Source organism: Triturus cristatus, chromosome 3_1 (genome assembly GCF_964204655.1).
Source record: "Triturus cristatus chromosome 3_1, aTriCri1.1, whole genome shotgun sequence".
NCBI lineage: Eukaryota > Metazoa > Chordata > Amphibia > Caudata > Salamandridae > Triturus > Triturus cristatus.
The window spans coordinates 12,603,665-12,626,519 of record NC_140583.1 but is presented as its reverse complement, the minus strand read 5'-3'; the positions used below and the strand labels follow the sequence as shown (position 1 = coordinate 12,626,519).

The 22,855-nt window shown below is 49.6% G+C and overlaps 1 protein-coding gene across 1 annotated transcript in view; it reads right to left on the bottom strand.

Annotated features, from left to right (window-relative positions):
* PSMC3 (proteasome 26S subunit, ATPase 3) overlaps window positions 1-22,855 on the bottom strand; it is a 137,262-nt gene that overhangs the window by 2,290 nt on the left and 112,117 nt on the right. Inside the window, exons 10-11 of the mRNA XM_085646541.1 lie at window positions 11,748-11,893; window positions 8,738-8,819 (exon numbers count right to left, since the gene is read on the bottom strand). Coding sequence (XP_085502667.1) covers window positions 8,738-8,819; window positions 11,748-11,893 — 228 coding nt within the window. The remainder of the gene's footprint in view (window positions 1-8,737; window positions 8,820-11,747; window positions 11,894-22,855) is intronic.

The following is a 22,855-nucleotide window of genomic DNA, read 5'->3' as shown; positions in this document are numbered from 1 at the left end:
TACCCCCTCCAGGTCTGCCGCCCGCTTTCGTGTGCTCGGTTATGGGTGTTTTCATGAATGAACGCTGTGGCATGCAAATTGCAGCGATTCACAAAAAAAAAGAACATGGCGGATCTGTCTGCAGTCGCTTGTTCCTCTCAGTATCTGTATGCATATACACCAATGAATACACATAGCTTCTTCCCCTTTGGTGATTGTTTAAAATTATATAACCCCGTCCCTTCGGTAGTTATGTGAAATGTAAACAAATAAAAGGGATAAATCGATAATGAAACGAATCCATTCATTTCAGAAGAGACTGCATAAACCTGAACTATAAAATATCCTTACGCCTCCTGTTTGGTACCGATTCTACACAGTTTAAGCACTCTTTCACATGGCCGAATTAAAATCTGTTTTCTCTGGAAAGCATGATACAAAAAAATCAACGATGAGGTAAATGGAAAGTGTGTATTTTAAAACATGGCCAGATAACATAATACTATCAACTCTGTGGTTAATAAACACACGTGTACACAAACATAATGTATAACACTCTCCTTAGCTTTTACTAAATCCAGGGTTTGTTTACAACAGGGGTCTCCAACCTTTTCTGTAGTGAGAGCTACTTCTGCTCAAGGATAGTCTTCCCGAGCTACTAGAAAATGTTATACCTGTAAAATAGTGACTACACTATGACCACCCAAAGCAAGATTTTCAGTAGTTACCACCCAAGTATACCAAGTGCGGTTACCAGCAGAAATGCTGGGAAAAAGTTCTTCAATATTAAATGCCTCCCCTTGACTTATGAAGTAACATTCAAATCTTGACATGCCCAGTGGCACAAAGGACATAAGCACAGCAGTACGTCTCCCCAGCTCAGCTTGAATTATCATTCACCAGTTTCGGAAAATGCACATTTTTCTATCTAATACTACTTTCCACTGTGGGCAAACAAACTAAATTTTCCAGTGTGAAAACTAAAACTGCCTTTAAAATATCAGTTTTCAGTTTCTGAGAAATGCACAGTCTCAAAACATCAGCTTGTCATTATCATCATGTACTCCCATGTACAAATGCCTCATATGGACAGACTGCTTAGAATTCCCAGGTATTACAGTCATATGCCATGGATGCTCACCATTGGTATAGGAAACAATGGTCCTAGACTTCTGTAAAGCTACAATTCAGTTATGAAAAACATTTATTAGTCAAAGGGCATCCGGTACATATAGAATTAGCATTGCATCATTATTGTACCATCATTTTCTTTACAATGCAAACAAGTATATCTTCAAAAGACACAAAGGCACAAAATATCCCTCCAATACTGACTGTTTTTTATTTAGTTACTTTTATACCAGATCACCATATTCAATGCTCCAAATAGAGAAAAAGGTTGCTCCAAGGGGAGTGTGAAAAAGGAAAGTGCTCGTGAGGTAGGATAGATATAAAGGAGAGGAATCCAAAAGGCAAATTCAATAACCAATCAATTACACATTCTGGTAACCTTAGTAAAACTGGACGTGGTTCATAGTGGCACCAGTTTTACAGATAGGCCAGTCCCTTATGGATTTACAAATATTCATTTCATGATTTCCTGATGACGCACAGAGAACATTCATCTGTGAAAAGGCAGGGCTGGGATGATATCAGGTACAGGCCCACTGGGGGAGAGTGTCGACGTTTCGACCCTGGTGCAATGAGGGTAATTCCTCAGGACGGGGGGAGGGGAGGCAACCTAGGGTGGGGTACAGTAGGGATACAGCCCCAGAGGGGATACATTACCCTCATTGCACCACGACTAATGAATGTTTTTCATAACTGAATTGTAGCTTTAAAGAAGTCTAGGACCGTTGTTTCCTTTACCAATCGTTACCCAGGTCCGTGGACAATTGTGGGTTACCCCATTATATCATAATGGATGCTCTCCATAGCACCACGGATGCCTGGATTATGCCAGTAATGCCCACCATTATACTAGGGTCACAGTTGTGCCAAGGCTGGAACTCAGAAGGATCAGGGATAAGGCACATATCAGTCATGACCATTAATATGCCAGGAATAGGTACATATCGGCCAGTCATGCTCAGAGAAGGTCTATGATGGCTGCCAGCATACCACAACTAGACCAAAAATACTAAAATAGTCAAGGATGACCATAATTATGCCATTCGCACTATTATGTCAGGAATGGACACAATTATGCCAAATATAACACTCTTATGATGGGGCTAGCATATATATTTGGCGGTTCTTGACATCAGGCATAGTTTCAGGAAGCAATAGTGTTTATTATGGGCACACACATAAATGTTGATGAATCTCTGGATTATACCGTTCTCCTCAGGTCTTGAGCTGATCATGCATCTAACTGACACATTTTCACTCTGACTCCTGCAGTCCCGCACTTTGGTGGGTCAGCACTGATTACAGCTCAGGCTACTGCTGCCATACTTTTTTGATGGTGCACTGTTCACACACATGTTGTGACTGATAAAGGAGGGACTGCAACATGGTCAATCTGCTTGTGGCTTAAAATATATTGAGATTGGATACAGACTGTCATGTAGCAGGTCCTATAAGCTGGCACAGTGTGTGGTTGAGTGTTAGTATGAGTTACTGTGATAAGTTTGGCTGGCTGTCCCTCTTAGGGTCTTGAGATGATCAGTGCTGCCTTCTTTAATAGACACCTACTCTGAGGTGAAGTCAAGCCCAGTATCAATTTCAGAGAGCTACTTTGAAGGTACTGGCGAGCTACCAGTAGCTCCCGAGCTACTTGTTGGAGACCCCTGGTTTACAACAATGGCTTCCTTGCCTTGCAAGGCTGTAAAAGGTATCAGACGACGTTCCCAAAAGTTACACTTCACAAAAGGGTCGCACCAAAAATAGACCTGCAACTTTTCAAAAGCAGACACTCAACGGCGAGATTTGCATTTTTAGCACACAAAAAACAAACATGGGCCCTACCTGCTTGGGCACAAAGATGTATGTATTTTAAAAAACAAATACAAAATGACCACCAGACGCTCGATTGCAGCATCCGGGATAAAATCGCATTTGTGCCCACTGACATTCATGCGCTGCCTGGCAGGATGCGTGGGATTTCACCCATAAGGGACTCAAAAGGACCTTTGTACAGAGCCGCCCAAAAAAATAGGCATTTTGTGGAGAGGTTGCGACCTCCGAACACGCTCTTCTGCTTCAAGAAATCATCTCTGGACGTCACATTTAAACGAGGAGACGCACCAGGCTCGTGATGTGCAACGTCTCAAAATACAGCACAAAACGCAGCATGACCTCGTCCAATGTCGTCACATTGAAACATGTCCGGTGCAGCCACAGCAGCGGTTCAACAAGCCACTGGAATGCAGGCCTACTTGAAAATGTTAACCACCGTCTGAAGAAGACCTATTCTTTTGCGAGCTGCACGTGCCATTCCGTGCAGCAAGCCATTGCATGGATCCTGACACAAACTGACCACCACCCATCTACCAACTGCCATACATATACACAAAAAGATAGTCAGGCATGCATCGCTTGGCAGAAGGAACAGCATGGCTGCGCAGCCCTATTCTTGACGACACCATGGATGCAAACCTGGGCATGGATGCAAATCACCAAGGGCAACCAATCTGAACTCTCTGCATGCATTTAGCTGACTGACAAGGGCATGTGTGTTTGGGGAGTTACTGGGTGTGCAGTAGGCATCGGTAGGCAAGGACATGAACGCCCAACCAACCCACAGTCGCAGCACCAACAAAAAAGACTTCGGCTACCCTCTGATTCTCATCAGAGGTAAAGGAGAATCCCTCTGCAAGCCTGGTGGCATTGGTTGACCACCTCCGTCCCAGAGAACGTGCCAGTGCCAGAAAAATGGCCGGCTGACTCCGATGAAGGAAATCCACCAAGTTTGCGGCACCCCCTCATTCGTTAGACCCTGCCCAGATCCCCCCTCTACCGCATGTAACTAATGCAGCTCTTAACTAATAAACTCGTGCAGCTACGTGCCCGATGCATGGCTACACAGGCCTGCGTGATCACTGATGCAGATTTCAATCTGTTTCTGCCTTGGTTCATGCAAGGCCTTACAGGGATGTGTAGGTGAAGTTTCCCCCGCAACTAGCCAGCGGTGTAGGGGTTGCTTTCACCATTAAAGCTGCATGCTTCTAGATTAGGATTCTGAATACCCAGACAAAGGATGCATGTGTTCACTGAATATTCACAGAGCTTGGCTTGAGTCTCCAAATGACCAGACCGTGTTCACAGATTATAGACCGGATACCACTACCCCCTGGCATGCACCATTTTATCCGACCAGTATCCCAGCTGGGTGGCACAGCAGCAGTGTATTTACATTTGTAAACAGACTGGCTGCAAGAATGCTAAGTGAGACATCAACACACTTGATGCAGAGGCCATTGAATATCTGCTTCTACCTTAACATGAGGCCCCTGGCATGGGATCCGGGACAATTGGGTAGACACCGCCACTGCAGTGCTTCAAGTGTGTTCACTGAATGGCAGCAGACATGCTTTCCAAGACCCCAACACTCAATACCGGGAGCACATTAACAATCTGTGTCGAGGTTGCTTGTTTACAAGTGTGGCTCCACAGACATTTGCTCCAAGGTATGCAGAGCATCAACTGATGCCTGGCTTGTCATCCTTCCTCCATCCTGCATGGAGCACAAAAGGCTGATGCTATGAGTGCATGGCTGGACATCTCGGCCCATTGCATGCAGCACAAAAGGCTGATGCTATGAGTGCCTGGCTTGTCATCCTTCCTCCATCCTGCATGGAGCACAAAAGGCTGATGCTATGAGTGCATGGCTGGACATCTCGGCCCATTGCATGCAGCACAAAAGGCTGATGCTATGAGTGCCTGGCTGGTCATCCTTCCTCCATCCTGCATGGAGCACAAAAGGCTGATGCTATGAGTGCATGGCTGGACATCTCGGCCCATTGCATGCAGCACAAAAGGCTGATGCTATGAGTGCCTGGCTGGTCATCCTTCCTCCATCCTGCATGGAGCACAAAAGGCTGATGCTATGAGTGCATGGCTTGTCATCCGTCCTCCATCCTGCATGGAGCACAAAAGGCTGATGCTATGAGTGCATGGCTGGACATCTCGGCCCATTGCATGCAGCACAAAAGGTTGATGCTATGAGTGCCTGGCTTGTCATCCTTCCTCCATCCTGCATGGAGCACAAAAGGCTGATGCTATGAGTGCATGGCTGGACATCTCGGCCCATTGCATGCAGCACAAAAGGCTGATGCTATGAGTGCCTGGCTTGTCATCCTTCCTCCATCCTGCATGGAGCACAAAAGGCTGATGCTATGAGTGCCTGGCTTGTCATCCTTCCTCCATCCTGCATGGAGCACAAAAGGCTGATGCTATGAGTGCATGGCTGGACATCCTTCCTCCATCCTGCATGGAGCACAAAAGGCTGATGCGATGAGTGCATGGCTGGTCATCCGTCCTCCATCCTGCATGGAGCACAAAAGGCTGATGCTATGAGTGCATGGCTGGACATCTCGGCCCATTGCATGCAGCACAAAAGGCTGATGCTATGAGTGCCTGGCTTGTCATCCTTCCTCCATCCTGCATGGAGCACAAAAGGCTGATGCTATGAGTGCATGGCTGGACATCTCGGCCCATTGCATGCAGCACAAAAGGCTGATGCGATGAGTGCATGGCTGGTCATCCGTCCTCCATCCTGCATGGAGCACAAAAGGCTGATGCTATGAGTGCATGGCTGGACATCTCGGCCCATTGCATGCAGCACAAAAGGCTGATGCGATGAGTGCCTGGCTTGTCATCCTTCCTCCATCCTGCATGCAGCACAAAAGGCTGATGCTATGAGTGCATGGCTGGACATCTCGGCCCATTGCATGCAGCACAAAAGGCTGATGCGATGAGTGCATGGCTGGTCATCCGTCCTCCATCCTGCATGGAGCACAAAAGGCTGATGTTATGAGTGCATGGCTGGACATCTCGGCCCATTGCATGCAGCACAAAAGGCTGATGCGATGAGTGCATGGCTGGTCATCCGTCCTCCATCCTGCATGGAGCACAAAAGGCTGATGCGATGAGTGCATGGCTTGTCATCCTTCCTCCATCCTGCATGGAGCACAAAAGGCTGATGCTATGAGTGCATGGCTGGACATCTCGGCCCATTGCATGCAGCACGCCATCAGAAGGGTACGCTTGCGTAGATGGTGCTTCTGAACAATCCAACATCACAAGTGCATGGCTCAACATCTGCATTACACCTAAGCAGCCCAATAACACAGGCAGCTGGCTCGACATGCCTGTTCCTATGCATGGGCAGGTGTGACACATATCTGATCAAAAGTACGGAGCCCAGTGTGGTTACTTTTAGAAATACGAGTTTAAATACTAGGGATCGTGAGAACATCTCTGGGGTCCAGTGTACTTCCTAGACGCCCCTAGTCCAATGCATGGCGCATGTTACAGACTGGCTGGTGCGAGTGATGCTCGGTTGGGCACTCTTCCCTCAAAGCTTGTCGCACACTAACCAGTAAAACCCGGCTCAAATTCAGAAAACGTGTCAACACAAGAGTTTGAAGGGCGAGTGACCGCAAACAGCACAGCTCCGCAGCAGTGACCATATTCACGGGCGATGAGGAATGCATTCCTCGGATGGGATTTATAGGGTAGATAGTTGCATCCCATTGCACAAGTCATGTTATCCGAGTTACTGGTTGAAACCGGCCGAGCTTCCTGGGAGAAGAAAGCTTAGCATAGTCACCTATGCGTGCAACCAACCCCCTGCCTAATGCATGCAAGTGTCAGTGCTAAGAGGCCCAAGCAAGCAGCAGCTGGAACTGCTGGTATTCAAAACATACGGGCAATCAAAGCAGCCCTATGGCTGGAAAGAGACGCGGACGTATGCATTCTTCCAAGCTAGGAATGCGGCGCTGCATGGCAGCCTCGGCTCAGGATGTTACCAGCACATGCATGCCGTCTTCAAAGCCCGGAATGCAGCCGCTGCACGTCTCCTACAGATCAGCATGTTATCAGCACATGCATGCGGACTTCTGGAATGAACGTTAACCCCTTCTATGCTCCAGTGCATGCGCCCTCCGGGCAGGATGTACCCCACACATGCGACGCTGTCAGAAAACAAACCCACCACTATTGATGCTTCCTTAAAATAACGCTCTGGCTATAAAATGCTTCCCGGGCAGGAGGCGGTAGCGTGCTACACCCACACCCCACATGTACCGCCGCCCCCACCTGAACCCCCGCCCCCCAAAACACCCTGCTGAATGTGGCACTCACTCGTTGGTAGAAGCCGCCGTCTCCTCGCTCATTTTTCTCTCACCGGGATCCGGCCTGGGGCAGAGCGTGGGAGGCCCCACCCGCCCGAAAACCCATCGTGGGGCAAAGAAAAATAATGCGAAAAAAACACAGCAGGCCAAGCCCCTTCCAGGGGAAACGGCAATCCCAATCCACAGGCTGCACGACGGGCGGGGGGGCGGCAGGGCCCCTCCTGCACTCTCGGCCGGCACCCCCTGCAGCCAGAGCCCGGCTCTCTAGGGCGAGGAGGGGGCAAGGCTCGGACTGCCTCCGCCTGCTGCACGGGGCTTCCAGCGCCGTATCTCTCCAGGCTCTGGGGAGGAGGCACGCTCGGAGCGGAGATCCCGACAGAGCAGGGAGAGGCCCAAACACCAAGCCGAGCACACTGAGCTGGAGCAGGAGGAGGGACAGAGCAGGCAGAGCCAGCCAGGCTGAGGGGGCGCGTCACCGCTCGAGCGGGGAGGGAGGGAGGGAGGGAGGGAGAGAGAGAGAGAGAGGAAGAGGAGAGGGGGAGAGGAAAAGGGAAGCGGGAGGAAGGGATGTGGGGCCGGCGGAGGAAAGAGCGCAAAGAGAGGAGAAGGCTGAGAGAGAGGAAAGGCGGAAGGAAGGAAACAGAGGAAGGATGACAAGAGGGGACGCTGAGATTACTAATGGTAGGAAAATCAGCAGCGGGACAACGGAGGAAGAGAACAGGGGCAGTGGAAAGGCAATAGGGAGGAGAAGAGGAGAGTGTGACATAAGAAGGGGAGTGGACATGAGAAGAGACAGGATGTAAAGGACCGTGAAAGGAAAAGGGCCCAGAAGGAAAGATGAGAAAAAAAAACAAGGCAGAGCAAAAGGCAAGCACACCACTGCCTTTCTCCGAGGCGAAGGAGAAATGCCTCAGAGAAAGGCAGCGGCATTTTCAGATTCGGGGGCGTGTTTGTCTTTTCTCTCCTCCAGCCATTGGCTGGAGGAGATAATTAGACTTCTTGCAAAAAACACGCCCCCCGATCCGAAAAGGACGGGGCCTAATCGGAATGACTGACCTCTTCTCCAATGGCTGGCCAGCATTCAAGAGGCCAGCCAATGGAGAACAGGGGAGAAGAGGGGCGGGTTCAAGCCCCTCTTCTCCAAGTCATTAAATCTCGCAAGCGAGACTGCGCAAGCGCAGCCTTCGCTAGCCGAGACCTAAAAAGAAGACTGCATTGTTACTGTTGCTTGTAGATTTGTACATACTGGATAACATACTCCTGCCGAGATGTCACCTCTTTACAAAAGTGCTCCGTGATTGTGCACACAGGCGCCATATTGTTTACGACTAAGGAAGAGCCCCTAGGCACATTTACTGTCCCTGCTTCAATTGTGCCATGATGAGGAGTTCCAATACCTGTTCCTTTAGCCTTGCTGATTTCCAGGCAAAAAGCTGGATTATGAAATATGAGGCACTCACCGCTTCCACACAGACAGCTTTGCACTGAGCTCCATTGAAATCATCTGTGCATCGAGCGAGCTCTTCGTAGTTTACATCAGGGCTGAGTGGAAAGAGAGTGGAAAGAGAAAGAGGTTACTCACTGTGGGTCGCCAAAAAAGTGCCCTTGCACGCTGCCTTCACCCTTCCTTGCAAACCCCAAAAGCATGACCAAATGCCTACCTCCCAAACAGAAGGTCAGCAGCCTATCCTCAAAGGACGGTTCAAGAGCAGGAGGCCTACACCACTGCTCCAAGAGACAGAAAGGTCATCCCCAAAAGCTGTGCTCCCCCAACCCATGCCAAGATTGTGCTGCACCCACCCCACTTCATGACACCTCAAGAAGATGCCTTAAAATCCAGCAACACTATCCACAAAAAGCCCCGTGCCAACACTATCCACAAGAAGCCCCGTGCCAACTTCCCAGTCTAGGAGACGCTGCAAAAGCCTACAAGTTTCCAAGCTCAGTGAAGAAACTGAAGACCCTCCGTACATTTACGAAGAGCCTGTGGCTCACACAGCACCTACACCAGTCTGTATGGCCTTTCCTCTCAGGATCATCACCAACAGACTGCAACACAACCAGGAACCTTCAAGAGCGGAGCCTACTCTGCCCCAGAACCTTTGTCAAAACCTGCAGAACCCCAGAACATCTGCCAAGAGTGCATGCCCACCAACCAGGAGCCTCTACCTAAAGAAAAGGCCCTTCGCACCCCATCCCCCAAAAAGACCCTAAAGGCCACACTCCCCCAGACCTTTGCCAAAACGCCTAATCCCATCACTCCTCAAGACTTTCAGAAACAAGGCCATGCCCCCAGCGCCCCAACAGAACATTTGGCAAAAAAGCCATGGCCCTTCCATGCCCGGCGCCCCATGAAGGACCTTTATCAAGAGCTCAGGGCACTCAAAGGACCTGAACCATAAGCCCCCAGCCCTCAGTGCCTTCCTCAAGAGCACAGATCCCTAAAAACCTGCACCAGGAGCCTGTGGCTGTTCCATGCCAAAATCCATCATGAACAGCTTGGGGCCCTTCAGGACCAAGAGCAAGAGCCCAAGGATCACCGAACATCTTCAAAAACAGCCTGCACCGTCAAGGACCTTCACCACTAGCATGAGGCCCTCTACGGACCTCCAGCCAGAGCACAAGAGGGCACGTCCATCCCAGAACTATCAACAAGAGCCCAAGGATCACCGAACATCTTCAAAAACAGCCTGCACCGTCAAGGACATTCACCACTAGCATCAGGCCCTCTACGGACCTCCAGCCAGAGCACAAGAGGGCACGTCCATCCCAGAACTATCAACAAGAGCCCAAGGATCACCGAACATCTTCAAAAACAGCCTGCACCTTCAAGGACATTCACCACTAGCATGAGGCCCTCTGCGGACCTCCAGCCAGAGCACAAGAGGGCACGTCCATCCCAGAACTATCAACAAGAGCCCAAGGATCACCGAACATCTTCAAAAACAGCCTGCACCGTCAAGGACATTCACCACTAGCATGAGGCCCTCTGCGGACCTCCAGCCAGAGCACAAGAGGGCACGTCCATCCCAGAACTATCAACAAGAGCCCAAGGATCACCGAACATCTTCAAAAACAGCCTGCACCTTCAAGGACATTCACCACTAGCATGAGGCCCTCTACGGACCTCCAGCCAGAGCACAAGAGGGCACGTCCATCCCAGAACTAACAACAAGAGCCCAAGGATCACCGAACATCTTCAAAAACAGCCTGCACAGTCAAGGACATTCACCACTAGCATGAGGCCCTCTACGGACCTCCAGCCAGAGCACAAGAGGGCACGTCCATCCCAGAACTATCAACAAGAGCCCAAGGATCACCGAACATCTTCAAAAACAGCCTGCACCGTCAAGGACATTCACCACTAGCATCAGGCCCTCTACGGACCTCCAGCCAGAGCACAAGAGGGCACGTCCATCCCAGAACTATCAACAAGAGCCCAAGGATCACCGAACATCTTCAAAAACAGCCTGCACCGTCAAGGACATTCACCACTAGCATCAGGCCCTCTACGGACCTCCAGCCAGAGCACAAGAGGGCACGTCCATCCCAGAACTATCAACAAGAGCCCAAGGATCACCGAACATCTTCAAAAACAGCCTGCACCGTCAAGGACCTTCACCACTAGCATCAGGCCCTCTACGGACCTCCAGCCAGAGCACAAGAGGACACGTCCATCCCAGAACTAACAACAAGATTCTGGCTTTCTAAGGGATCAGTTAATGTAAAATCTGTTGCAGAGGAAACATGCCACACTCATGTGCTACAACTGGAGTGTAATTATAGATCGCCTCCATTGTATTTAACTACATTTTTCCCACTTCTGTTCGGCATCGAAAACATTCAAATGCCTGCAGCCCAAAACTATCTTGGTTCTCTATGGTGGTCCTGTTGCCAGAGTAAGTTCTAATCTTAGGAACCTGCCCCTCCCCCACCCCCTGAACCTCAGTCTTCTTGCTTCAGGATGATCCAATCTTTATAGAGCCTGCAGTTTGGGTACACTAGGTTTACAGGCTCTACGCTGCTTATCTTTCGGGTCTGGCCCCTGAGCATCAGTCTGCCTGCTTCAGGAGTCTCATCTTTACAGCCTGCGATTAGTTTTACAGACTCCACTCCGCCCTCATCTTTGGGATCTGGCCCCTGAGCATCAGTCTGCCTGCTTCAGGCGTCTCATCTTTACAGCCTGCGATTAGTTTTACAGACTCCACTCCGCCCTCATCTTTGGGATCTGGCCCCTGAGCATCAGTCTGCCTGCTTCAGGAGTCGTTCATCTTTACAGCCTGCGATTAGGATTACAGACTCCACTCCGCCCTCTTCTTTGGGATCTGGCCCCTGAACATCAATCTGCCTGCTTCAGGAGTCGTTCATCTTTACAGCCTGCGATTAGGATTACAGACTCCACCCTGCTCTCATCTTTGGGATCTGCCCTTAAGAGAACAGTCTGGCCTCTGGTCGGTCATGTGGGAGTACCTGACGTTCATTTTTCTGGAATGGATTTGCATGATGCGAGCCCGTGCCTCTTCATTGGGCATCGGGAACTCAATCTTTCGGTCTAATCGTCCAGAACGGAGCAGGGCTGGGTCCAGGATGTCCACACGATTCGTAGCAGCAATTACCTGGAGGAGGAGATACAAAAAGGAGTACGAGTTAGGAATCAGGTATATACTTTGGTGAACTTGTAAATCTTTGTAGGGAACTGGACTTTTGATGAGTTACCCCTCCACTTTTTGCCTTCTTTTTAGCTACTAGATGCCGATTTGCGACTGGCAGTGCACGGAGGCCTGCTAACCAGACCTCAGTGGCAGTGCTCTTTAACTAAAACAAGGTAAAGTCTAATTGTGCTACAATTGGCGAAGGACTTTAGCATCCCTGTAAGTCCTTAGTAAACGGTTCCCCATGTACCTAGGGCAGGGGTACTAAAGAGGGTCCCTAAGAGCTACAGCATAGCTTATGCCAGTCCAAGGGATCAACATACAAATTCCACACAGACTGCCAAGGTCAGGCTGCTCGACATGGAGCAAACCATGAGTGAAAACATGATACAACACTTGTGTGTCCCACCATGGTCATTGCATCCAATATATTTAAGTCACTCCTACATCAAGCCTTGAACCCGAAGGCAGGGTCCATTATATTTTATGTGAAGACATATCTGGATTAGCAGATATGCCCATGTGATGCTTAGTTCTATTAACTGATATTGCAAGTGAGAAGGGAAGCCATCCTAAGGTATGTACTGGGCACTGGTCAAAACAAATTCCCTAGCTACATAATGGCTTCACTGAAACATATGGTGTTTGGTATCAAACTCCTCTTATAAATAAACCCACACCGATTTCAGTGATGGATTTATTAATACATGCACCCAGAGGGTACCTTAGAGGTACTCCTTGAAACTTACCAGCCCTCTAGTGTACTAGCTGACTGGTTCAGTCCAGCCTACCACCACAGACTAATTCCTGACGACCAGGGGTGAGAGCATTCACTCTCAGAAGGTCTGGAACAATGCCTGCTCTGAAGAGAGGCGTTATCACCTCTTCCTCCTCCAAAATGGCTGGTAAAACTAGCATTCCAAGGCAGGGTGCTTCTAGAGCCCACCATCTTAGGTATGCGCATCTGGCCTACCCCACTGAGATGGGCAGACTGGTGCAAGGACAGACGGGAAATTAGGTAAGCAGGAGGAGTGTTGCACTGCCAGGCTGGGCACACCTCTAGGGTAACTAAGCCTGAAGTGAACACCACTATTAGGATGCCGCCATCGTGTGCGTGGGGGATTTAGGAATTCTAGTACAGGGTGATACCCACTCCCCAAAGGAAGTAGTCATCTAGAGGGTGTAGTGACCCCAGGGGTAGGTAGCCCATTGGGTACTCACTCCCCTTAACGCCCTTAAATTGAGTATTTAGGGGACCCTCTGATATCAGATCTTCAAATTTCAATGATTCAAGAGAAGGAGTGGACAAAGAAGAGTTCTGTCACAAGAACAGAGGAGCAACGACTGACTTGGCACGAAACCTGCCAGCCTGCTGTCCCAACAGTCATGGAAGAAGTAGACTTATCCTGCCGCTGTGCAGTCTCCAACAAACCTGGAGGACTGACAGTTCTCCAATTGGTTGAAGAAACTCCCTTGGAGTAGAGAAGCTACTCCCTTGCAGCCACAGGCAACTAAGACACCTGGTGAGGTGCACAGAGTTGCTGCTTCCCGGCCAGCCCGATGCAGCAGCCCCCACCAGGAAGAGGACCCTGTGCTTCTGGGGGTCAGATCTGTATTCTCACTGAGAGAACATCAGGACCAACCGGATCCGCACCAGACCAATACCTGGGGTACTGGCCACCATTGCAGCAGCCAAGGCTTGTTGTATCTGGTCCGGACACCAATGTGAAAGAAGAATGACCTGCAAGTCGAAGGACTTCAGGGACAGTGAGAGCCACTTTATGGGTGGCCCAGCTTGTAGGAGAGTAGGATCAGCCTCTTATGGTCACCCCCACTTTTTGCTGGTGTTTCAATGTTTTTTTTACTTTAGTCTGGCTGTGGCCCTGCTAATCAGGACCACAGCCTAGCTGCTTCCTCTCTAAATTGATTGCATGTACTTTAGGTACGCTCCAGATTGGATTCTGGGGTACCCTTGTGAGTCCCTACCAGGGGCTGAAGCATGTATTGTGCCACCCCTGGAAAGCCCTTCAAAATGACACCACAGGTCTGCTACTGTAGCCTGGGTACGGTGGTGCATGCACCCCTTACTAATATAGGTTCACTATACCTAACACTGCACATACAAACCTATCAGTCACCCCTATGGCAGGCCTTATCAATCCTGAAGGCAGGGTGCTTGGTTAGATGTGAGAGGGTGCCCAGGCATGAGCTGAGCCCCTCTGCAGCCTTCAGAATCTCTTCTGCAGGGATGTCAGTGGTGCAGCCTGACCATATACTCTTAAGTGCATTCTAACTAAAACGGTTAATGCTAACTTTGGACTGGCTGCACGGAAACGTGTTTGGTGTCGAAAACACCTTGGAATCATACCCTCACATCAATTCCTGATGTGAGAATATGATCCCACCCTTCTGGAGGGAGAGACATGGCAGCACCGGTATACCCGGTACCAATTTAACTGACCCTGGCATCACAAAATGGATGCTGCAGCCACAGACACGGGTCTGGCCTCCTGCTGCTGACCGAAACTCCGGCAGGGAGGCCTGGACAATAGGTTTCCTGTCACAAGGAGGTGTAACCACCTCCCAGACAGGCTTATGTGTATTGGGGCTGGGTGGGTGCACTCCAGGAGTGCTTTGAAGTCCTGCACTGGGGGCACATTTGGTGTCCCTGTGCATAGTCCAGCTCAAACCGGTTCATGGGCTTCTAGACCCTGCTCTGGCACGAAACTGGACAAAGGAAATGGGTGTGGCCAACCCTCTTTCCAAACCCTCCCATAGGTGGGTCCCCAGAGCTAGTCCAACCCCTTCCTTAGTTAAAAGAAAGGAACCTCTGTAACCAAAACTTTAGATATCCCTGGACGAAACTCTGAAGCTGAATCCTGGACCTTCGACGCTCTACTCAAGACTAGAGGACTGAAGAAATCTCCCTTGGGGTCAAGGAGTGACTCCCCTGTTTGGCAGGCACTAAAGAAGAAATTTGCCGGTCTGCATCTACAAAGCTACCACCGGACTCCGAAGTAATTGCAGCCCAGGAAGAGGAATTCCAGACATCTCACAGGCCGACCCGAGTCCCCAGCAAAGCGGAGACCCACAGCCCTCGTGAGTAACGTGGACCTGGAACTCCTGGTCACCGTGCACATTTGCAAGTGCATTGACTTCTCGACGTCTCTTGAAGTCGTGCTTGGGGTTACTTGTAGCCAAACCTCGAGCACCCTCTACACCGAAGATTGTGGGCCTACACTCCAAGAGTATTCCGTGAGCCCGCTTCTTGCATTTCAGCTCGAGGCGCCTTCGCGATCCCTGGTCCGTCGACTGGTGGGTCCCTGAAAAGGCAACTTTGATTTTCCTTGGGCTTCCCTGGTTGCTCCAGACGTGCCCTGACTCCCCACCGCGTGGTGAGTCCCTAAGACCTTGCTGGTCTGTAACGAAGCATCTTTCTCCTTTCTGCATGGATTGCTGTTAACAAGGCTTGTTGTGTCCAATCCGGGCACCGACGCTGCAGCACTCGACATCCTTCATGGGACAGCTCGAATCCAGCTCCTGGTTGTCCTCGACGCCTCCTGATCCTCGTGGCTGAAGAGTCAAGCTTCACCTTCACCTGATAACACCAGACTTCGGTGGGCATTCCCTCATCGTGCTCCTGGTCACTGGCAAGTGACCCAGACTCTGTCCCCTCTGCTTTCAGGTTCTGCCCGACTTCGATCCAGGCTTGGAACTCTTCGGACACTTCGCATCTTCTCGGCAGCAGCACTTCTTCGCCAGCTCCCATTTAAATCGACGATGCGACCCAACACCATTTGACACCTATGCACCCGGCTTCCCTGGGTGAGGTAACACGAGTACTCGGGTGCTCCCATGGGTGTTGACCCTAGAGCTTCCCAAGTCCCAAAGGGTTTGGTCCTGACTCATTTCTAAGTGTCACTAATCTTTAAAAGTCTAACCGCGACTTTCCCTATAGAAGCGAACGGGAGCTCCCGGCCGTGTTCTCACACTGCACACGGCCACTGTGGGTCCCCTGTGTCACTACCTTGGGTGGTTTCTTGGGGTCCCAGCGATTCTTCAGGCTCTAGGACTTGTGTCTAGTTAAGTCGTGATTCTTATACCACTATTTTAGTATATGGTTCGGCTCGCCCCAAGGGCCTGACGTGTATTTGTGCTATTTTACTGTACTATTTGAAGTGTAACGTATGTGTTTTGACTTCTAGTCTCAAAGAGACTAGGAGGGTGTGTTTAGAGAAAATATATATATATATTTTTTTTTTCCACTTAAAAAACCATAGGTTTCACACAGGTTATAGTTAGGTGGACATTTCCCTCGTAAAAAACCAATGAAATTCCCCTGTTATAGTTAGTTCAGATAACTATAACTCGCGAGCCCGCAATCCTCTGCTCATGACGTCACATATTACATCACTCATGACATGGTCAGTGGCATCACTCTTGACATGGTCAGTGGCATCACTCTTGACATCACTGATGACATCATCTTTGTGATAGAGTGGCGGTCGCGCGAGTTATAGTTATCTGAACTAACTATAACGGGGGAATTTCATTGGTTTTTTACGAGGGAAATGTCCACCTAACTATAACCTGTGTGAAACCTATGGTTTTTTAAGTGAATTTGCAAGGTTTTTTAAATACTAATTCCTAACTATAACGTGTGTGAAACCTATGGTTTAAGTGAATTTGTACGGTTTTTTAAATGCTAAGTTATGTATTTATTAATATATATTTTTTTAAGGTTTTTCCACCGTACGCACACGGTACACGTACCCCGCGATTTAAAAAAAAAGAAAAAAAAAAAAAATGTATTTTTCACACTTCTGAGTCCTTTTTGGACCCCCTGACAAAGGCTAGGGGGTCTGCAACTCTCTACCTTGCCCCCTTTTCACGTTCTCCACCTTTGTTTTTTAGTGTGAGACACACAAAATGGCGGCCGACACTTCCTGATTTCGACCGACTGGAATGTTTACTGTCATGTAACCACCAATCAAAATTACGCTTGCGCACAGCAGCGTGCGCGTACGGTATGCTTACCGTACGCGCACGGTGCGCGCTTATAGATATTTAAGTACTTTTAACTGAAATATTCTCAGGAACTACAGAACAGTTTGACTCCAGATATTCAAAAGGCACATCCCTGACCTGAGGACTACCTCTCTGCCAAATTTCAAATTCTGTTCAGCCATTCGGGCTGTGCCTAGGACTAAAGGTCCCTATGGAAAAATGCATGGGGAAAACGCGTTTTGGGACCCCCCTTTTTTCCTCGGCCCCCGCTTGACTAATCACCCCGAGACTTTCAGGGTAGGAGTGGAGCGCCACACCTATTTTGAAAAATTCGCGAGGATTCGTCAACCGGCGCCAAAGTTATTCAAAATAGAATTTTCAGATTTCCTATGGAAACACGGTCCTAACTATAACTATCTACTGGCGATTATATATATGTGTGTCCCTACGTGACCGAGCATCTCAAGGATCAAGCCCCCTGCGTGTTCCCCCGGCCTTGTACCCCAGTCCTAGCTTTCAGCCTCTTTGTAACCAGACCATTCTCCATTAAAGTGAATGAACACCCGACGCCGTAACACACCACCACCGGCTGCCACAGAGCTTCCCGACGTGACCTGTTGGTGTGGTCTTGACCCATACTCACCTAAAGTCCTGAAAAGCAGTCTAGTAAGTTGTCATCAAGTTCCCAAATGCAATACACGTTTTCCTCCATAGGATCTCCACAATTGGAATCTTCTGGCAGATTCCATCAGGCTGCACTGCCACACCATGAGTTTGGGTCCAACTAATCAATTTCTTATATTTATCTTTACTCTCAAAGTTCCTCCATAGGATAACATTGATGCTTCGGAAACTGCAGTGTGTCCATTTTTGAAAAATGCTAAATTTCATAACTTGAAAAGTACTTACCCTATTCCGATGACCTTGGTATCTAAATGTGTAGAAAAGTATGTGTTATTTTAATTAATTGGTGTCAGGTTTATTAAGTGTTTGTCTCACTTAATGCCTTTGTGTGTGTAATAAAAGCTTAGCACTACCCTCTTATATGCCTAACTGCTCGCCCACACTACCATACAAAAAAGAGCATTTGGGGTGTCATTTGTGCCTCTGTAATTCCTTTGGGGTTTACCTGGACTCTTTCCACAGCGAACCTCATTTTGGTCCACAATATGAAGAGCCAGCGTCCTACAATCTCAATAGATAACAAAATACCTGGGCATTATCACACAAGGGCTCGTAGGACATGTGTCTTGGCCCGAGTATCAGAGACGGAGGTGTACAGAGTATTTGAGAGGAATAATAATCTAACAAACCTGTACTGAGCTGCACTGGGCAGAAGGGAGCCGCAGTGACCTTTTTTCATTTGATAGGAACATATGTGCTCCGGAAAGTGAGCAGTGATGTGCAGGACGTCTGAGAGAAGCTGTGCACATTGGGTACATCTTAGTGAGCACGAGTCACACGGACATAGTGAAGAGTCCAAGAGAAGCTAAAGCTTTACTTACGTTGTGCAGAAACCTGGACAGCGCATACGCATTATACTGAAGAGCATGAGCGTGTGCCACCCCTCAAAGTGTGGAAAGCTGGATGCTTGTAATAATTTCCTACACATAAATGTAGTCACCAGAAATAATGCGATGAACCTTTTGAAATTAACATGCATCCAAGACAAACCAATACTAATACTGCAGTCCAATAACTTATTTTTCCCATTTCTACTTTGTTTTTTTGGGGAACCAAAGGTGCTTTCTTCTCATTATCCAGCGCCTCGTCCTGCGACACCACTGCTGCGTGGCCTTAAACTTCTCTACCTCCACACCATGAAAGATGTCCATGCACAAGTGGTCATCAATCACTACATGTTGCACTAAATTGTCCAGTTGTGTTTATTTCTTCATCTGTACTGGTGTATCACCCATCAGCACCCCATATGCCCTTCCCTTTAAGTGCCCAGCTCCCCATTTGCTGTTCAAGTGTGCCATGCCGCAATACAGTGCATTCCCCTCAGCGGTTACGTTTCAACCTGCAGATTCCTCACACTCATCTAGAGGTCCGTGCTGCTCTAGCATTGCTGGGGTGAACTATCGGAAAGTTCGGTTCATCTAGAGGTCCGTGCTGCTCTAGCATTGCTGGGGTGAACTATCGGCAAGTTAGGTTCATCGAGAGGTCCGTGCTGCTCTAGCATTGCTGGGGTGAACTATCGGCAAGTTCGGTTCATCTAGAGGTCCGTGCTGCTCTAGCATTGCTGGGGTGAACTATCGGCAAGTTAGGTTCATCTAGAGGTCCGTGCTGCTCTAGCATTGCTGGGGTGAACTATCGGCAAGTTAGGTTCATCTAGAGGTCTGAGCTGCTCTAGCATTGCTGGGGAGAACTATCGGCAAGTTAGGTTCATCTAGAGGTCCGTGCTGCTCTAGCATTGCTGGGGTGAACTATCGGCAAGTTAGGTTCATCTAGAGGTCCGTGCTGCTCGAGCATTGCTGGGGTGAACTATCGGCAAGTTAGGTTCATCGAGAGGTCCGTGCTGCTCTAGCATTGCTGGGGAGAACTATCGGCAAGTTAGGTTCATCTAGAGGTCCGTGCTGCTCTAGCATTGCTGGGGTGAACTATCGGCAAGTTAGGTTCATCTAGAGGTCCGTGCTGCTCTAGCATTGCTGGGGAGAACTATCGGCAAGTTAGGGTCATCTAGAGGTCCGTGCTGCTCTAGCATTGCTGGGGAGAACTATCGGCAAGTTAGGTTCATCGAGAGGTCTGAGCTGCTCTAGCATTGCTGGGGAGAACTATCGGCAAGTTAGGTTCATCGAGAGGTCCGTGCTGCTCTAGCATTGCTGGGGTGAACTATCGGCAAGTTAGGTTCATCGAGAGGTCCGTGCTGCTCTAGCATTGCTGGGGTGAACTATCGGCAAGTTAGGTTCATCGAGAGGTCCGTGCTGCTCTAGCATTGCTGGGGTGAACTATCGGCAAGTTAGGTTCATCTAGAGGTCCGTGCTGGTCGAGCATTGCTGGGGTGAACTATCGGCAAGTTAGGTTCATGGAGAGGTCCGTGCTGCTCGAGCATTGCTGGGGTGAACTATCGGCAAGTTAGGTTCATCTAGAGGTCCGTGCTGCTCTAGCATTGCTGGGGAGAACTATCGGCAAGTTAGGTTCATCTAGAGGTCCGTGCTGCTCTAGCATTGCTGGGGTGAACTATCGGCAAGTTAGGTTCATCGAGAGGTCCGTGCTGCTCTAGCATTGCTGGGGTGAACTATCGGCAAGTTAGGTTCATCTAGAGGTCCGTGCTGCTCGAGCATTGCTGGGGTGAACTATCGGCAAGTTAGGTTCATCGAGAGGTCCGTGCTGCTCTAGCATTGCTGGGGAGAACTATCAGCAAGTTAGGTTCATCGAGAGGTCTGTGCTGCTCTAGCATTGCTGGGGAGAACTATCGGCAAGTTAGGTTCATCTAGAGGTCCGTGCTGCTCGAGCATTGCTGGGGTGAACTATCGGCAAGTTAGGTTCATCGAGAGGTCCGTGCTGCTCTAGCATTGCTGGGGAGAACTATCGGCAAGTTAGGTTCATCGAGAGGTCTGTGCTGCTCTAGCATTGCTGGGGTGAACTATCGGCAAGTTAGGTTCATCTAGAGGTCCGTGCTGCTCTAGCATTGCTGGGGAGAACTATCGGCAAGTTAGGTTCATCGAGAGGTCTGTGCTGCTCTAGCATTGCTGGGGAGAACTATCGGCAAGTTCGGTTCATCTAGAGGTCCGTGCTGCTCTAGCATTGCTGGGGTGAACTATCGGCAAGTTCGGTTCATCTAGAGGTCCGTGCTGCTCTAGCATTGCTGGGGAGAACTATCGGCAAGTTAGGTTCATCTAGAGGTCAGTGCTGCTCTAGCATTGCTGGGGTGAACTATCGGCAAGTTAGGTTCATCTAGAGGTCCGTGCTGCTCTAGCATTGCTGGGGTGAACTATCGGCAAGTTAGGTTCATCTAGAGGTCCGTGCTGCTCGAGCATTGCTGGGGTGAACTATCGGCAAGTTAGGTTCATCTAGAGGTCCGTGCTGCTCTAGCATTGCTGGGGTGAACTATCGGCAAGTTAGGTTCATCTAGAGGTCCGTGCTGCTCTAGCATTGCTGGGGTGAACTATCGGCAAGTTCGGTTCATCTAGAGGTCCGTGCTGCTCGAGCATTGCTGGGGTGAACTATCGGCAAGTTAGGTTCATCGAGAGGTCTGTGCTGCTCTACCATTGCTGGGGAGAACTATCGGCAAGTTAGGTTCATCTAGAGGTCCGTGCTGCTCTAGCATTGCTGGGGTGAACTATCGGCAAGTTAGGTTCATCGAGAGGTCTGTGCTGCTCTAGCATTGCTGGGGAGAACTATCGGCAAGTTAGGTTCATCGAGAGGTCTGTGCTGCTCGAGCATTGCTGGGGTGAACTATCGGCAAGTTAGGTTCATCTAGAGGTCCGTGCTGCTCTAGCATTGCTGGGGTGAACTATCGGCAAGTTCGGCTCATCTAGAGGTCCGTGCTTCTCTAGCATTGCTGGGGTGAACTATCGGCAAGTTCGGTTCATCTAGAGGTCCGTGCTGCTCGAGCATTGCTGGGGTGAACTATCGGCAGGTTAGGTTCATCTAGAGGTCTGTGCTGCTCTAGCATTGCTGGGGTGAACTATCGGCAAGTTAGGTTCATCTAGAGGTCCGTGCTGCTCTAGCATTGCTGGGGTGAACTATCGGCAAGTTAGGTTCATCTAGAGGTCCGTGCTGCTCTAGCATTGCTGGGGTGAACTATCGGCAAGTTAGGTTCATCTAGAGGTCCGTGCTGGTCTAGCATTGCTGGGGTGAACTATCGGCAAGTTAGGTTCATCGAGAGGTCTGTGCTGCTCTAGCATTGCTGGGGTGAACGATCGGCAAGTTAGGTTCATCTAGAGGTCCGTGCTGCTCTAGCATTGCTGGGGTGAACTATCGGCAAGTTAGGTTCATCTAGAGGTCCGTGCTGCTCTAGCATTGCTGGGGTGAACTATCGGCAAGTTAGGTTCATCTAGAGGTCCGTGCTGCTCGAGCATTGCTGGGGTGAACTATCGGCAAGTTAGGTTCATCGAGAGGTCCGTGCTGCTCTAGCATTGCTGGGGAGAACTATCGGCAAGTTAGGTTCATCTAGAGGTCCGTGCTGCTCTAGCATTGCTGGGGTGAACTATCGGCAAGTTAGGTTCATCGAGAGGTCTGTGCTGCTCTAGCATTGCTGGGGAGAACTATCGGCAAGTTAGGTTCATCTAGAGGTCCGTGCTGCTCTAGCATTGCTGGGGTGAACTATCGGCAAGTTAGGTTCATCTAGAGGTCCGTGCTGCTCTAGCATTGCTGGGGAGAACTATCGGCAAGTTAGGTTCATCTAGAGGTCCGTGCTGCTCTAGCATTGCTGGGGTGAACTATCGGCAAGTTAGGTTCATCTAGAGGTCCGTGCTGCTCGAGCATTGCTGGGGTGAACTACCGGCAAGTTCGGTTCATCGAGAGGTCCGTGCTGCTCTAGCATTGCTGGGGAGAACTATCGGCAAGTTAGGTTCATCTAGAGGTCCGTGCTGGTCGAGCATTGCTGGGGTGAACTATCGGCAAGTTCGGTTCATCTAGAGGTCCGTGCTGCTCTAGTATTGATCCGGTTCTACAGGGACGGAAGAAAGGGCAAGTGTCACACAGAAAACACCCGACATCCCTCGACAAATAGTGCAAACTAACTGGAATGACTGTTTTAGTGCCAATCACTAGCCTTCCTCCTCATCACAGGCCGCCTGCTCTGGAAGCACCTATGAAAAAGAGAACCCTACACAACCTGAAGCAAAGGCTCATGTAAAGAAAGAGTCGCTGCGAACGCTTCTGGCACACCCCACATGTACAGTCTATTACTCTCTTATTTAACATGATCAGGGAGTAAACGAGGGGAGATGGTGGGTGTGTACATGAAAA